This window comes from Haliotis rubra, unplaced genomic scaffold, assembly GCF_003918875.1.
Source record: "Haliotis rubra isolate DU_JTF1 unplaced genomic scaffold, ASM391887v1 Scf48, whole genome shotgun sequence".
Lineage (NCBI taxonomy): Eukaryota > Metazoa > Mollusca > Gastropoda > Lepetellida > Haliotidae > Haliotis > Haliotis rubra.
In genome coordinates this window covers 77,607-95,107 of record NW_025767168.1, presented here as the reverse complement: position 1 = coordinate 95,107, position 17,501 = coordinate 77,607, and the positions used below count along the sequence as shown (strand labels likewise).

Genomic DNA, 17,501 nt, shown 5'->3' with positions numbered 1-17,501 from the left:
ATCAGTGCATAATAAATATGCCATAAACAAAATATTGCAGAGACTTATAACCGTAATATATTCAGGTTAAGGGCAAGTCAATCTTTGAGTCTAATGTGAATGTGTATATTTAATACCCCGAGTGGTATATATACACCGTTCCATAAAAGGTCAGTGTAGTCGTATCATCTGACCAGAACGAAGTTCATTCCACGGGTCACCATGGTAACTGCGATCATTCTCATCTGTGTTCTCTTCTCGCTGTCCTCGGCTCAAGGTAAGTTAACACTCTACCACTGTTCCATGAGTGAACTCGTTCAATAAGTTAAATTAGTTCCACCGATATTAATTGGATTGTCACAGTTCCACACAGGCGACAATACATATGTACCGTCTTAATTAATCGTTACTGACACGATCGTCTCTGTAGACGTTTAAGCGACGCTCTGTCTAAACATGTTCATGTATAAAACACTACACAAAGACATCGTATTGTTTCTGTTAAAGATCACATATACTCTAGGGGGGTACAAATACATAAATCACTAACTGGCATCGCTATAAATGAAACCCCGTCATTAAAACTACTCACTTCGATCTTTAATCAACTTAAATCGTTGTTTTTGACAACAGTCCACAATTCTCACCCGCGAACGAAATTTCAACCAATCAGAGCGGGGCGTCTCTGTGACGTCACATGAGGAATAGATATGAGGGCCGATGCAGAATTCATCTACATTTCAGGGGGTAAATTATCTTGTTTACAGGTTTGTATAAACCTGAAATCGTGACAACTGTTGTGGAAAATGAAAGCTATATGTTCTCACAATCTTCTGTCATATAATTTTGTCTCCTGCTTTGCCTAGTTTCCGAGTTACAACTTGTTTTCATAGACGATTCTGTCAAAATCGCTTGGTGTCGTTAGGCCTTATTTGTATAATGACTGATCCAAATTGATCCCATTTCTGTGTTTTTTACCTCGATATTTAATCATGTCATGTAAAAATATGACGTCTATTACGTATGATTTTAAAAATTGACATTTGATTTATTTTAATCGGTAAACTAAACAACCCTATTTTGCCATTGCTAGAAGAATCTGAAATTTTACTTCGGTATATAGGTACATACAGTTTTAGCACACAGCAAATGCTTATATGTATTTGTTATGCAACAATGAAGTTCTGTTTGTATTCTCAAAACAGTGTCGGCCCATAAGTTTTCACATGCAATTAAAATTGCATGCAATACAGCAATTAATACTCCCTCGTTGTAACCCGTGTTAGGTGGTATAAACCTACACATGTTATTTGTCATCATTCACTTGATGGTCAGTTAATGAATTTATAACAGGTATAATTAATGGTAACACCACTTAGATTACCCGACAAAGGTTCCCATTTGGCATTTCTTGTGTCTGGAGTAAATATTCAACATTATAAACATCGATCAAAGGATTAACCGATAACACGCTGATTGATTAATTACCTTTTATCTTACACAGCGGATTTGTCAAAAGGTAGTGTTTATTTATGTAGATTTACTAATCTATACTGAATACACTCTGTCGTGTCTGTGTCTGCGTAAAAACAACGTCCTTCCTTCAAAGGATTAACCGCCAATACAGTGATTGATTGCTCATTATTGGCTAACTAAATTACTGTTTTTTAAAGAATGGCGGACATTATGCAATCAGTTGCCAGGCGTGCTATCTTGGGTGACCAATGAGACATATCTGAAACGATATATCACTCTTTCGTATACTAGACTGTTAAAAGACACATTACTTGGAACAGCTGCAGATGGATAGCATATCACTCGTTTTTTTGGATATTGATGGATACATTCCTCGAACAAGGTAATAGCCTGGCATTGTTCCTATAAATTTAATCTGTTTTAATGTTAATATTTGCATTTTGTCTTTATTCATTTGTCGTAGCATTCAACAGAATTGTTGTTTTCGCCATGACGTGTAATGAGACATACACTAGGGCGTGTGTGCGAATTATGATTCACATTGGCAAACTATAAAATGTCTAGATATTACAGTCCTGTTATAAATGCACTATAAGTATCAGCAGATCATCTGCTTTTTATTTAGTTTCAAAATGCATACAAGTATGATAATAAACTAATTAGGATTATAAGACCAAATATAAAGACGTACATTGACTAGTATCTACATACTGGTGCGTGGACGTTAACCACGTGAATGTAGCAAGAAATTTATCGCGCAGTATTGTCACTTCGACCCCCCACCTCGCTTCCGTGGAAGAAATCGTTATGTTATAAGTTGTGTCATGCAAAATCCTTTTGGTTATGATTCCAATACATATTTAACTACGAGTAGAAAGAAGTTTTGATTTTCTAACTTGATGAAAACAAACCATAATCTCATGAATTCTAACAGACTTTAGCCCGTGACTTCACGATTTTCAAAAATGGCGGCGCCCTGTCGAGAACATCCGCCAGTCTGAGTCTAAATGCTATTTAGGTTTGTTTTCACCGAGTTACAAAATCAAAACTACTTTCTACTGGTAGTAAAATATGTATTTGAATCATAACCAAAAGGATTTTGCATGACATAGCGTATAACATAACAATTTCTCTCGTGGCAGCGAGGTGGGTGTCAATATAATACTACTTACAGTATTATTGTTACCTCGACCACAACCTCGCTTCTGAGGCAGAAATCGTTATGTTACAAGTTGTGTCATGGGAAATCTTTATGGTCATCAATCATATGCATATTTTACTACGACTAGTAAGTAGTTTTGATTTTTTAACTTCCGTGAAGCGATCTGAACACAAGTAAGATATAGTTTCAGGCTTCCACAACGCTCGCTTCGCACTCACAAACATAACCCATTTTGCACGAACTGCGGGGTCCTGTGGAAATCTGTGCATGGCGACACCATCGCCCGACCTCTAGGAGCAATTGACGACAACGACACGATTTGGCATGTCTTCGTTTATGTCGAGAAATCATCAAAATGACGAGCTACACACTTTCTATACAACTAACTGAAAATCGTTCCTCATATGACGTCACTGCAGCGCTCTGGCGACAGAGTTACGTAACCTGTCTGTGGTTTCGTTGGCGGGCGAGAGTGAAGCAGGCGACTTTTGGGCAACTTTTAATCGCGCGGTACTAATTAACCACAAGTTTTTAAAGAATGAATTTGGTGTTCCGCATAAGACTGACCACAAATCTTTCATATGTAATAGTTAAAAGAGTAAAAAAAAAAGAAGTTTATTTGTTCTTTAAAGTGAGTGAGTTAGTGATTGAGTGAGTGAGTAACGCTGTATTTCAGTTATATCTCTGAGTGTCAGGTCTTACACCGTAACCACTTAGGTGATTCACGAGTGTGGATGACAGTGAAATGGATGTGTACCGTTTCACAGACGGGCGTAAGTGACGTTGACAGTGAACTGCGTGTACATTTGTTTCACATACGAGCATGAGTATAGTCGACAGTGATTCTGGTGTACTATTTTTTCACAGACATGAGTGAATGTGGTCGACAGTGATTCACGTGGGCCCTATGACAGTGGCACTTAACTTTTTTGTGAAATAAGTACAACTTAAAAAGAAACGTATCACTATTGCTGTGGGAAGCAATCCACTGCACATGTGAACACCTGTTGAGAATAGGACAATATAGGGCCCGGAACACCACACGGAAAGTGAAATGGTCAGTATTTCGAATGTCTGTTAAGTCAGTTACTGTTTGGCACCTCCTGGCCATGGACGGGATGAAGATATCTCCCATTGGATGATGGAAGCTGGTACAGTGTCTGTGATTCCAGATAGCCCTGGACATCGTACCCGGAGATTCAGGTCGTCTCATAGGTGTTCTATATGTTCAATGTGGCGATTTATAGGTCCGCGTTGGTGCATTTTATTCTATATTGCGATTCTGTATCAATTATGTTATCACTCGTGCTGTATGTGTCTAGTATTCTCGTGTTGAAAGAGTATGTTAGAAAAGGTCTTCATGAGAACAAAATTGGTCCCTTGCACTTGAACCTGGTTATGTCTGTCACATCAAGTGCTTTCGCCAAGTGTGTCGACTTCCTTATGCAGGTGTCTGCAGGACTTTGACCTGTACACGCTGATAGTCAGACCCTTTCGTTGTAGTATAACTCTCCTTAAATCGATGAACCGGACCCGTGAAGGTCAAGGTTAGAATTGGTCTTCGGCAACCAATGCTTGTCGTAAGAGGCGACTAACGGGATCGGGTGGTCAGGCTCGCTGACTTGTTTGACAAATGATCGATGCTCATGATGTTGATCATTGGATGGTCTGGTCCAGGCTCGATTATTTACAGCCCGACACCATATAGTCGGAATATTGCTGAGTGTGGCGTTAAACACCCAAACCAAACGTCGCTGAACCAATCAGTCCCCCATCACTGGTTTCCACGCAAGCACCGTGCTTTACCCTAGACAACTGAGTTGACGTCTTCCTCTAAGGTCTTCTCCATGAAGGTTCTCTACTGTCTGACAGATATCCGTGGCAGTGTTACAACTGCGGCTGATGTAAGGGATGCTTTGTACACCTTCACGTGATATATGTGATGTGTCATAAGAACTATAATTCATTTATCAGAGCCGGTATAAGAACTTTTGACAACTAATTTTTGTGAACAAATTCTGTTTTACCCAAGAAGTGTTGTTTTATATTTCTTGACAACACGTTACCCTTTCGATGCTGTACCTTTCACTGCATACTTAAATTAATCTTGTAAGTCTTTTATCCCCCAAAGTATCAGATATTTTTATATTAATTACTTTGTTGAACATATATTTGTGTTACTATTGCCGTTATTTATTTTTCAGACGATGCTCTCTATTAGATTTTAGTGCTTTAAATTTTACGGTGTATAGTCCGCATAATCAAATACCCGAGATTATTTGTTTTCAAAGATGCGTTTTAGATTAATACTGTTACTTATTGTTTGACTATTAGTTTTGTTGCATACTTAGTGCTGTACAAAATCCTACTTACGTCGTTTATATATGTTGTGTATTGTATTTTCTTTTTGGTATTTTTATATATCATACTATATTTACGTTCACTAAGTAAGGATACGATATATGAATGAACAACTTCTTAATTTACAACGAGGAGCGACGTTTCGTTGACACCGTTGTCCATCACTTGCTTGATAACGGTGTTGGAATCAATATAATAAGCGTCGCTCTTCATTGTAAATACAGAAGTTGTTCATCCATATTTCTTTTGTACTCCAAAAGCTGTATGCCTCTCAAAGAAGTTATATTTAAATTCAAGATTTAGCCCAAACTTCCTATTGGAGGATAAAATATTACCATCTTGTGTAAAGATTACACCCTACTGAATCAAGTACGACTTGTATCACAGACGACATCAAGTATATAAGGCATGATGACAAGTGTGTGATAGTGTCACGGTTTTGACCTATTTACATAGTGTCCGGTATATACTAGTAACCTATAGGTGTAATAACCTGTAGTGTCAAGTGCATCACGTTGGTGTCAAGTATATGAGGTATTGTGATAGATCTATGACCTATCGTGTCAAGTTTTTAACCTGTGGTATCAGTTTAAAACTAATGGTACCAAGTATGAGAATATTTATAAAGCGCCTTCACAAGCTTTATATCCTCCTCAAAGAGCACAATCTGATTATTATTACCCCGAATAACCCAAGCTACCTGTGAGGCGCTAGAAGGTTAATAGTCATATGTCTTATCCCACCGGGTACCCATTTTCTGCTGGGTGTATTTTCGGCCAAAGTGTCGTGACATCAGCGACCATGAGGCCTCATGTGTGTGTTGTAGAGAGCTGCGAGGGAAGATGTGGTGCCTCGCTGGACCCGACCCTTCCATGTCAGTGTAACAGCCATTGTATCACCTACGGCGACTGTTGCGAGGACTACCAGCAGGTGTGTGTTGCAGGTAAATATACTAAACCCAATTTCACCTCACCTCAGGTAAATATACATTTCCAATGAGTTCATGTAAAACACTCCACATTTCCACATTTCGAACACAATGTACCATTGAAATGCTCTTCATTGTCTGCTGGACGGAAGGGTAGCCTAGTGGTTAAGCGTTTTCTCGTTTTTCGACATGAGCATAATACGCAAAGCCCATTTCCGATTTCTCCAGTCGTTATATTGCTGTAGTGTTACTAAACCTTGACAAAATATTAAAAAATATTAACATAATAATCACCCACTGTTCCTATCAAGCGACATGTTCCGGTCGGTGCGACGCTGGGTTCGACAGCTCTATGCCATGCCAGTGTAACACGGCCTGTGTCAGCTACGGCAACTGCTGCCCCGACTACGATAGTCTGTGTGCTGGAGGTACGTATCTGTAGTCGGATATATCTATAGTCGGCAATTGCGCAGATCGATGCTCATGCTGTTGACCACTGGATTGTCTGGTCCAGACTCGATTACTTACAGACCGCCGCCATATAGCTGGAATATTGCTGAGTGCGCCGTAAAACTAAACTCACCCACTCACTCACTATAGTCGGATATATCTATAGACGGATATATCTATAGTCAGATATATCTATAGACGGATATATCTGTAGTGGGATATATGTACAGTCGGATATATCTATTGTCAGATATATTTACAGTCAGATATATCAGTAGTCGGATATATCTGTAGTCGGATGTATCTACGGTCGGATATATATCCAGTCAGACATATCTGTAATGGAATATATCTACAGTCGGATATATCTACACTCGGATATATCTGTAGTGGGATATATTTACAGTCGGATATATTTACAGTCGGACATATCCGTAGTCGGATATATCTACAGTGGGATATATCTACATTCGGATATATCTATAGTCAGATATATTTACAGTCAGATATATCTGCACTCGGATATATCTGTAGCGGCATATATTGACAGTCGGATATATTTACAGTCGGATACATCTGTAGTCGGATATATCTGTAGTCGGACATATCTATAATCGGATATATCTACAGTCGGATATATCTACGTACATACTTGTAAGAAGGTTTCAAATATCTCATACTTTGACCAGCTGAAAGGACAACTGTGATATTTTACCTTTTCAATACATTTGACACAACGAATAGTGTTATCCGGTTTCAGGTAAGCGTTTACAGTAATGAATAATTTAGAATGTTGGTGGCATTTTATGAGTATGTTTGTATACAGTTGTGTTTGTATACAAATATTTCTTCAACTCTGTAGAACCGAAACAGGGCCTAGATTTTCGAAGCTCTCTTAGCGCTAAGATAGTCGTAACAGCCATACATTAACATTAACTTACGACTATCTTAGCGCTAAGAGAGCATCGGAAATCTAGGCCCAGAACCAATTATTACCACTTCCCCTTTTTCAAGAGATTCTGACATCTTTACTCGCCCGAACTTCACATGATATATATCCATCATCTGTCGATAAGTGACAAAGTGTTATTTGAAGGTGGTTCGGGGGGTGAGAGCCTATCCAGTGTGGCGGATCAACTGTGGAATCTCGACGTCAACCGCGTCTCCGTCACAGATTACGACGTCAACTATCAGGGACAGGTCAGCTCAAGCAACACAGGCGACAGTGCAGCAGACCCGTGAGTGAATATTTTGGGCGGAGTAGTATCTCCGTCAGTTACAGATGGATGTGTTGGTGGAGTAGTATCTCCGTCAGTTACAGATGGATGTGTTGGTGGAGTAGTATCTCCGTCAGTTACAGCTAGACGTGTTGGTGGAGTAGTATCTCCGTCAGTTACAGCTGGATGTGTTGGTGGAGTAGTATGGACGTGTTGGTGGAGTAGTATCTCCGTCAGTTACAGCTGGATGTGTTGGTGGAGTAGTATCTACGTCAGTTACAGCTGGACGTGTTGGTGGAGTAGTATCTCCGTCAGTTACAGCTGGATGTGTTGGTGGAGTAGTGTCTCCGTCAGTTACAGCTGGACGTGTTGGTGGAGTAGTATCTCCGTCAGTTACAGCTGGACGTGTTAGTGGAGTAGTATCTCCGTCAGTTACAGCTGGATGTGTTGGTGGAGTAGTATCTCCGTCAGTTACAGCTGGATGTGTTGGTGGAGTAGTATCTCCGTCAGTTACAGCTGGATGTGTTGGTGGAGTAGTATCTCCGTCAGTTACAGCTGGACGTGTTGGTGGAGTAGTATCTCCGTCAGTTACAGCTGGATGTGTTGGTGGAGTAGTATCTCCGTCAGTTACAGCTGGATGTGTTGGTGGAGTAGTAGTTCTCGTCAGTTCCGTCACAGCTGGACGTGTTAGTGGAGTAGTATCTCCGTCAGTTACAGCTGGATGTGTTGGTGGAGTAGTATCTCCGTCAGTTACAGCTGGATGTGTTGGTGGAGTAGTATCTCCGTCAGTTACAGCTGGATGTGTTGGTGGAGTAGTATCTTCTGGATGTGTTGGTGGAGTAGTATCTCCGCCAGTTACAGCTACAGTATTCTGGATGTGTTGGTGGAGTAGTAGTATCTCCAGTCAGTTACAGCTGGATGTGTTGGTGGAGTAGTATCTCAGCCGTTACAGCTGGACGTGTTAGTGGAGTAGTAGTTACATCTGGATGTGTTGGTGGAGTAGTATCTCCGTCAGTTACAGCTGGATGTGTTGGTGGAGTAGTATCTCAGTTACAGCTGGTCAGTTACATCTGGATGTGTTGGTGGAGTAGTATCTCCGTCAGTTACAGCTGGATGTGTTGGTGGAGTAGTATCTATGTCAGTTACATCTGGATGTGTTGGTGGAGTAGTATCTCAGTCAGTTACAGCTGGACGTGTTGGTGGAGTAGTATCTCCGTCAGTTACAGCTGGACGTGTTGGTGGAGTAGTATCTCCGTCAGTTACAGCTGGACGTTTTGGTGGAGTAGTATCTCCGTCAGTTACAGCTGGACGTGTTGGTGGAGTAGTATCTCCGTCAGTTACAGCTGGATGTGTTGGTGGAGTAGTATCTCGTGGATAAGTGAGTATATCTGAATGTGTTATGGCGTCACTGTGTCGGTTAGATGTGTGTTGTACACATTACACCAATCTGGAATCCGAGGTGTGACAACGATTATCTTCCAGTGGCAAGAGTGTTCACCAGCATATAACAAAGCCTTGCTTCCACCCTTACCAGACGTGTGTTTAATAGATCTACCTTCGCGAATCATTGGAAGCAGTCAATCCCCATTACAAATCGACCAGTATTTGTTCAGTTCTTCTGTCCAACCTATCTAGTAACACGTCGATGTTTATGCCAAAACATAGCTGATTGGCTTCATCAACCATTACGACATCCACATCCGATGTCCGGAGTTATTCTGTAGTCACTTTCGACGATCCATTAGAATAGCGTTCAAGATGGCGTGGGGAGTGATGATTCCAAGTACATTTCACAGTTCAAAATGTTGGGACTTCGTTTCGCTGATTAGGATTCAGTCCATAGTTAGCTGGTTATCTTGTATTGACGAGTTCCGGGATGAGTGAGTCAGTGCTGTGCTATGACACAGTCAGTGATAGTGTAGGTGAAGCAAATCAGTTTCTAGCTAAATCGGCCGCTAGTTAAAAACGTGGTAGGTTACTTGAGCAACGGTTGGCGCTATCGAAACACACAAATTACCTTGTCAGCTCTTCCGACAAGTAAGGGGAACGGATGACTTGTAGCTCCACACGATGAAATAACCGTCAGTCTGTTACGTCAGATTCTGGCAAAATTGTTCACACTAGTCCTTGGATTTATTTTATCGTATTCCCAATTCACTTAATCTTACTCCATTCGCAGCTGTAGCAGAGAGTTCATTAAACCGCCGGGGCGGTGGGGTAGCCTAATGGTTAAAGCGTTGGCTCGTCACGCCGAAGACCCGGGTTCGAATCCCCACATGGGCACTATGTGTGAAGCCCATTTCTGGTGTCCCCCGCCGTGATGTTGCTGGAATATTGCTAAAAGCGGCGTAAAACCAAGCTCAGTCAGTCATTAAACCGCCAGAAAAAAGGAAACATCTCATCATGTTCGATGGAGGCTAAAAACTCGATGATGAAACGAGTATTATAGTTACGGGTGTCCTGGGCTTTACATTTTCAGTGTTTCGGGACTGTTTTCAGAGTAGCATTGTTATAGCGTTTTTAATTTCAAGTGCATGCCTTCGTTTGCTTGGCTGTTTCATTTCGCCCAAACAATGGTAAAGGTCGCTGGCTGTCTCTTTCAACACATACCCGTGAAGATCCGGGTTACAATTGATCATAGTAACCCATGCTTGTCGTAAGAGGCGACTAACGGGATTGGGTGGTCAGGATGGCTGACTTGGTTGACACATCGGTTCCCAATTACGCAGATGGATGCTCATGCTGTTGATCACTGGATTGTCTGGTCCAGACTCGATTATTTATAGGCATCCGCCATGTAGCTGGAATATTGCTGAGTTCGGCATAAAGCTTAACTCACTCACTCACTTTCAACGCAGGTTCTTCAGGTTTGTGAACGATGCTATCTTCTCCTCACGTCCAACATTTGCCCGCCTCATCCCGCTGTTGGACAACTACAACCCAAACATCGGCCAGTCAGAGTCGCTGACCAGTGCCCAGTGGGCGGAGATAAACAGCTTCCTGGACGAAATACTGGCTACGTCAGTCATGCAAAAGGCCTACAACTATTTGCTTAATGAAGGTAACTGTATATTACATATATATGGCAATAAAGCATAACGCCACATTGAGCGATATTCAATCTATGCCAGTGGTTGATAGTCTGAGCAAGGTATAGCAATGGTTGATAGTCTGAGCAAGCTATACCGGTGGTTGATAGTCTGAGCAAGCTATACCAGTGGTTGATAGTCTGACCAAGCTATACCGGTGGTTGATAGTCTCGCCAAGCTATACCGGTGGTTGATAGTCTGAGCAAGCTATACCAGTGGTTGATAGTCTGGCCAAGCTATACCGGTGGTTGATAGTCTGACCAAGCTATACCGGTGGTTGATAGTCTGAGCAAGCTATACCAGTGGTTGATAGTCTGGCCAAGCTATACCAGTGGTTGATAGTCTGACCAAGCTATACCAGTGGTTGATAGTCTGGCCAAGCTATACCAGTGGTTGATAGTCTGAGCAAGCTATACCAGTGGTTGATAGTCTGGCCAAGCTATACCAGTGGTTGATAGTCTGGCCAAGCTATACCAGTGGTTGATAGTCTGAGCAAGCTATACCAGTGGTTGGTAGTCTGGGCAAGCTATATCAGTGGTTGGTAGTCTGAGCAAGGTATAGCAATGGTTGATAGTCTGAGCAAGGTATACTAAGTGTTGATAGTATGAACAAGCTATACCAGTGGTTGATAGTCTGAACAAGCTATATCAGTGGTTGGTAGTCTGAACAAGCTATACCAGTGGTTGATAGTCTGAGCAAGCTATACCAGTGGTTGGTAGTCTGGGCAAGCTATATCAGTGGTTGGTAGTCCGGGAAAGGTATAGCAATGGTTGATAGTGTGAGCAAGCTATACCAGTGGTTGGTAGTCTGGGCAAGGTATAGCAATGGTTGATAGTGTGAGCAAGCTATACCAGTGGTTGGTAGTCTGGGCAAGGTATAGCAAATGGTTGATAGTGTGAGCAAGCTATACTAAGTGTTGATAGTATGAACAAGCTATACCAGTGGTTGATAGTCTGACCAAGCTATACCGGTGGTTGATAGTCTGAGCAAGCTATACCAGTGGTTGATAGTCTGGCCAAGCTATACCAGTGGTTGATAGTCTGACCAAGCTATACCAGTGGTTGATAGTCTGGCCAAGCTATACCGGTGGTTGATAGTCTGAGCAAGCTATACCAGTGGCAAGGTATAGCAATGGTTGATAGTGTGAGCAAGCTTATACCAGTGGTTGGTAGTCTGAGGCAAGGTATAGCAATGGTTGATAGTCTGAGCAAAGGTATACTAAGTGTTGATAGTATGAACAAGCTATACCAGTGGTTGATAGGTTGCTATATCATAGTCTGAACAAGCTATACCAGTGGTTGATAGTCTGAGCAAGCTATACCAGTGGTTGGTAGTCTGGAAGCAAGCTATATCAGTGGTTGGTAGTCCGGGACAAGGTATAGCAATGGTTGATAGTGTGAGCAAGCTATACCAGTGGTTGGTAGTCTGGGCAAGGTATAGCAATGGTTGATAGTGTGAGCAAGCTATACCAGTGGTTGGTAGTCTGGGCAAGGTATAGCAAATGGTTGATAGTGTGAGCAAGCTATACTAAGTGTTGATAGTATGAACAAGCTATACCGGTGGTTGATAGTCTGACCAAGCTATACCGGTGGTTGATAGTCTGAGCAAGCTATACCAGTGGTTGATAGTCTGGCCAAGCTATACCAGTGGTTGATAGTCTGACCAAGCTATACCAGTGGTTGATAGTCTGGCCAAGCTATACCGGTGGTTGATAGTCTGAGCAAGCTATACCAGTGGTTGATAGTCTGGCCAAGCTATACCAGTGGTTGATAGTCTGGCCAAGCTATACCGGTGGTTGATAGTCTGAGCAAGCTATACCAGTGGTTGATAGTCTGGCCAAGCTTATACCAGTGGTTGATAGTCTGGCCAAGCTTTACCAGTGGTTGATGGTTGACCAGTGGTTGATAGTCTGGCCAAGCTATACCAGTGGTTGATAGTCTGAGCAAGCTATACCAGTGGTTGGTAGTCTGGGCAAGCTATATCAGTGGTTGGTAGTCCGGGCAAGGTATAGCAATGGTTGATAGTCTGAGCAAGGTATACTAAGTGTTGATAGTATGAACAAGCTATACCAGTGGTTGATAGTCTGAACAAGCTATATCAGTGGTTGGTAGTCTGAACAAGCTATACCAGTGGTTAATAGTCTGAGCAAGCTATACCAGTGGTTGGTAGTCTGGGCAAGCTATATCAGTGGTTGGTAGTCCGGGCAAGGTATAGCAATGGTTGATAGTGTGAGCAAGCTATACCAGTGGTTGGTAGTCTGGGCAAGGTATAGCAATGGTTGATAGTGTGAGCAAGCTATACCAGTGGTTGGTAGTCTGGGCAAGGTATAGCAAATGGTTGATAGTGTGAGCAAGCTATACTAAGTGTTGATAGTATGAACAAGCTATACCAGTGGTTGATAGTCTGAACAAGCTATACCAGCGGTTGATAGTCTGAGCAAGCTATGCCAGTGGTTGGTAGTCTGGGCAAGCTATATCAGTGGTTGGTAGTCTGGGCAAGGTATAGCAATGGTTGATAGTGTGAGCAAGCTATACCAGTGGTTGGTAGTCTGGGCAAGGTATAGCAATGGTTGATAGTCTGAGTAAGCTATACTAAGTGTTGATAGTATGAACAAGCTATACCAGTGGTTGATAGTCTGAACAAGCTATAATAAGTGTTGATAGTATGAACAAGCTATACCAGTGGTTGATAGTCTGAACAAGCTATACCAGTGGTTGATAGTGTGAGCAAGATATACCATTGGTTGTTAGTCTGGGCAAGCTATACCAGTGGTTGTTAGTCTGGGCAAGCTATACCAGTGGTTGTTAGTCTGAGCAAGCTATACCATTGGTTGGTAGTCTGAGCAAGCTATACCAGTGGTTGATAGTCTGAGCAAGCTATACCAGTGGTTGATAGTCTGAGCAAGCTATATCCAGATGCCCTACTCATGTTAGAGACAGGATAGTTTTGGTTATACCGACACACATAATGTTCTGCTATTCTGAGAGCCTTATATGTTTTCAGATAAAACCCGTAGACAACTTACTTTTTTTCTGGAACAAATTATTCTTTCTCAACAAACCTATCAGTCCTAATCTGCTCATGAATATCCCGACCTTCCTTTAAATATTTACTGTATTTTTGCGGAGAATCACGAGCTGCACTAGTGTACTGTCATAAAGTAAAACAATCCATTGCCGACATTCACTTGATCTTGTACCACTTGAATCAGTGATATCAACGGCTACTGCTAAGCTTTGACAAAGTTCTGCTTTTGAAGTTCTTTAAACATTTAATTAAACCAGGTATCGGGTTTCAATAGTAGGGGTGGTGGGGTAGCCTAGTGGTTAAAGTGTTCGCATGTGACGTCGAAGACCCGGGTTCGATTCCCCACATGGGTTAAGCGTGTGAAGCCCATTTATGCTTCCCTAGAGTGATATTGTTGGAATATTGCTGAAACTCACTCACACTCCATATCAGACTCATGCATGTTGCAAGACTGGTGTCACTAATAGTTGTTAACTCTGTCAACAGGTAAGACGACCGATGCGGAGGACTTCCGGGACCTCCTGAAGGAGCTTTGGTTTAATCTGTACCCGCGCTCCAGCTCGGGGCCGACTGACAGTTCCGGGTTCGAACACGTCATGGTTGGGGAATACAAGGATGGAGTGAGCGGGTTCCACAACTGGGTTCAGTTTTACCTGGAGGAGAAGGAAAAAAACATCGACTACAAGGGATATGTGTCGCGAGCCAATGTACTTACTACAATTGATACGTTCCACGAGTTAATGTAAATGGGCTAAAGATAATACGTGTCATGGGTTCATGTGTGTTGTATATAGCCAGGGAAAGTGTAAAGTGCTACTGTCAGTATAAAGCCAGGGATGGGTGTCAGGGGGCGTACACAGACTACCTAGAATAAGTAATGAATGCCACGCGCAAATGTACGTAGAATACAATGGATACGTTTCACGTGCTATTGTACATAGAATACAACGAATGCGTGTTGTAGGCTAATAATAATTAATGTACGTCGACAAAAAGGTGTACGTGTCGCAGGCGATTTCACGTAATTATCCAATGACACGTCTCCATGACTAATGTACGTAGTTATCTTAAGTAAAAGCATTTTGGACAAACCTTCTAACTAGTTGGATTAAGCGTCCAGTAGTAATTTGCAAATGATTAAACTAGAATAAAGTTCAAACAGTCAGGAATGCACGTCCTTGCTAAAGTGCGTACACTTCTACTCCACATTTTGTCATCGATAGGAATCCTTAGATTGAGGAAGAGACGGCTAAGTCGATACTTAAATTGTATATCAAGTTGTAGCGATTTTAATCGGAGACACTGAAGTGTCCAGGAAGTCCTTCAGCGCATATCTGAAACTTGTTCTTATCTAACAGGATGGCCAGCAGCCAAATTCACGTCCTCTGGAAAAGCTGATAATACATTATGTACATATGAGAGGATATGATAACACATACTAACTGCCAGATACACGCTTCTCTGCCTACATCTTTAATGAAGAGATCAATTTGTCTTTCAGCCTGAAATTGTAGGCGCGCAGTTCACCTGGAACGGCCTCAGAAAGAGCAAGGGGAGTTTCTTTGTGGCGACAAGTCCCGAGTTCGACATGGCTATATACTCAATCTGCGCGTTGATGCGCCCCAACGCTGTCTGCTCCTTCACCATGGACGGCCACCCTATCAGCATCCAGACGTGGGATGTCTCTCACAAGTCGGGGCCTCAGGTCGCCTCGGCCTACCCCCTGTAGACAGTCTGTCAGGGACAGATGACACAGACCTTCACCTTGAGTTATTGTTAAATCAGACTTTCCTTTATCATTACAAAATCTTGGTAAATTCAAGTTGGCCCTTTCCGTGTTTGGACAGCTTCTTCTCATTATCCTGAACAAAGCAGGACATTAGGAAAACTGGAGTTATGGATTAATAAATGAAAAGCATGTATTTGCAAACTTTTGATTTTTTAGTTCTTTTTGAAATAACTCAATTAATATCCGATGCATTTCTCATAAAGGTGCATTTTCATTCTCATTTAATCTACAATACTTCCCTGTGAAACGAAATTTAGTTTTCGGAAGCGCAGGGGTGTGAAGCTGGTTTGGTGTTGAACGACGCACTCAGCAATATTGCAGATATATGGTGGTGGTCTGTAAATAATCGAGTCTGGCCCAGAGAATCCAGTGATCAACATCACGAGCATCGTTCTACGCACTTGGGATACGATGACGTGTTAACCAAGTCAGCGAGCTTGACCACCCGATCCCGTTAGTCGCCTTTTACAACAAGCATGGGTTACTGAAGACCAATTCTAACCCGTATCCTCACGGGATTGACACGGGCGTGTATCTCAAACTCCAAGAATGACTGTATATATTGTTATTGACGAGGTCTTAGCACTACATAAAATACCGGCCCGTACTCGAAAAATCACCAACGGCAGATGAGTCTTTATTCCCGCCATATTGTGATATTGAGATGTGTCTGAGTGAGTGAATATGGTCTTATATACATTAAAGGTCCGATGACATACAGTTCCCCTCTCTCCTATGGGGGTTCACACCCAACGAACTGGCACCATGTGAAAATTCTTAACTATATATTTTGTAGTCCCAGCATGTAAGACCTTGGCTGATTTAAAGCTTTTAGCTGTTAAACATTTTCAATGAATAACAAACAAAGATCTCTATAATAAATAATATTCTTTAATGCATAGAGTAACGCATCCTCGTTTATCTAGACCAGGTATAAGAACGCTGTCACAAAGACACTGCCACCTAAAGTGAATCACATCATGAAGACATAAAAAAAAAACTTTAAGAGAGGCACATCCATCAATTCAAAGCTCACCTGAACAGGAGATCCTGGACCAGATCCCCATAACCTTGATAAACGAGGATGATAGAATATGACGTCCTACAGTGATAATTAAACAGTGTACATCACAGCAATAGTTCCCGTATGTACACAAAAATCAACAAAGTATACAGAATATTTACATAACATTATGAATACATGCAGTATGCTGGCACTCCCCAAGAAAGTCCTCTAAAGGCAAGGTGTGATCTAGTATAGAGTGGAAGTGTTAGAACCCTTGTATGATGAGAAGAGAAAACAGTGTAGAGAAAAATACATAAGGGATGAGGGTATAGTCTTGTTGAAGACACCAAGATAAAACAGATCCCCTTTCTGCGGCCCAGTATAGACATGAAGAATATAGACATGAACTTGTCCTTACTGATCTGAATACACAGGCAGACTACTGCAATCCTGTTCTTCTGCCTTTGTCATTTTGCTCACAGAATTTTTTTAAGTATCCTACTGTAATATGCCCTAATTATTTAGTATACGGATGAGATTGTATCGAGAATCGAAAACTACAATATCCAATACAGACCATGAAGCCAACGATAGTTGGCAAGTCCACACTACTGCGAAGAAAACGAAGAAAGCCACTGGTTTCCTTTTCATTAAATGTTAATAAGACAATTGAATAACTTTAAAATCATTTCAGAGAATGGATTTTAATGTATTCAGCCTACTACCCAGATGTATGAAATGTGTAGTATATCGTGCTGGATATATGGTTAAATTGTGTCTTTGAATGGCATCAAGGAAAACATTTCAAGGATGTCAACTTTGGTTATAAGGAATACCATGTTTTGGAGAATATTCTTACTTCTTCACCAATGAACGTTTGAGAATATTCTTTGACTCTTTTATCAGTATGGTCAGTAAAGGGTAAGAATATACATGGAAACACTGTGTTACAATAAAAAGTGGATGTTCATAAATATTCTCATCTTTAGGGTTAAACAAGCTGAATAGTGTCCCCTC

At 41.6% G+C, this 17,501-nt stretch overlaps 1 protein-coding gene across 1 annotated transcript; it reads left to right on the top strand.

Moving 5' to 3' along the window:
• Positions 1-201: 201 nt before the first annotated feature.
• Positions 202-15,579, top strand: LOC124291058 (uridylate-specific endoribonuclease-like). Its single transcript, XM_046727959.1, is given in 7 exon segments — positions 202-256; positions 5,805-5,921; positions 6,218-6,363; positions 7,470-7,594; positions 10,432-10,634; positions 14,176-14,396; positions 15,191-15,579. Coding segments are annotated over 7 exon segments (1,095 nt in total). The 3' UTR covers positions 15,419-15,579.
• The last annotated feature ends 1,922 nt before the right edge of the window (positions 15,580-17,501 follow it).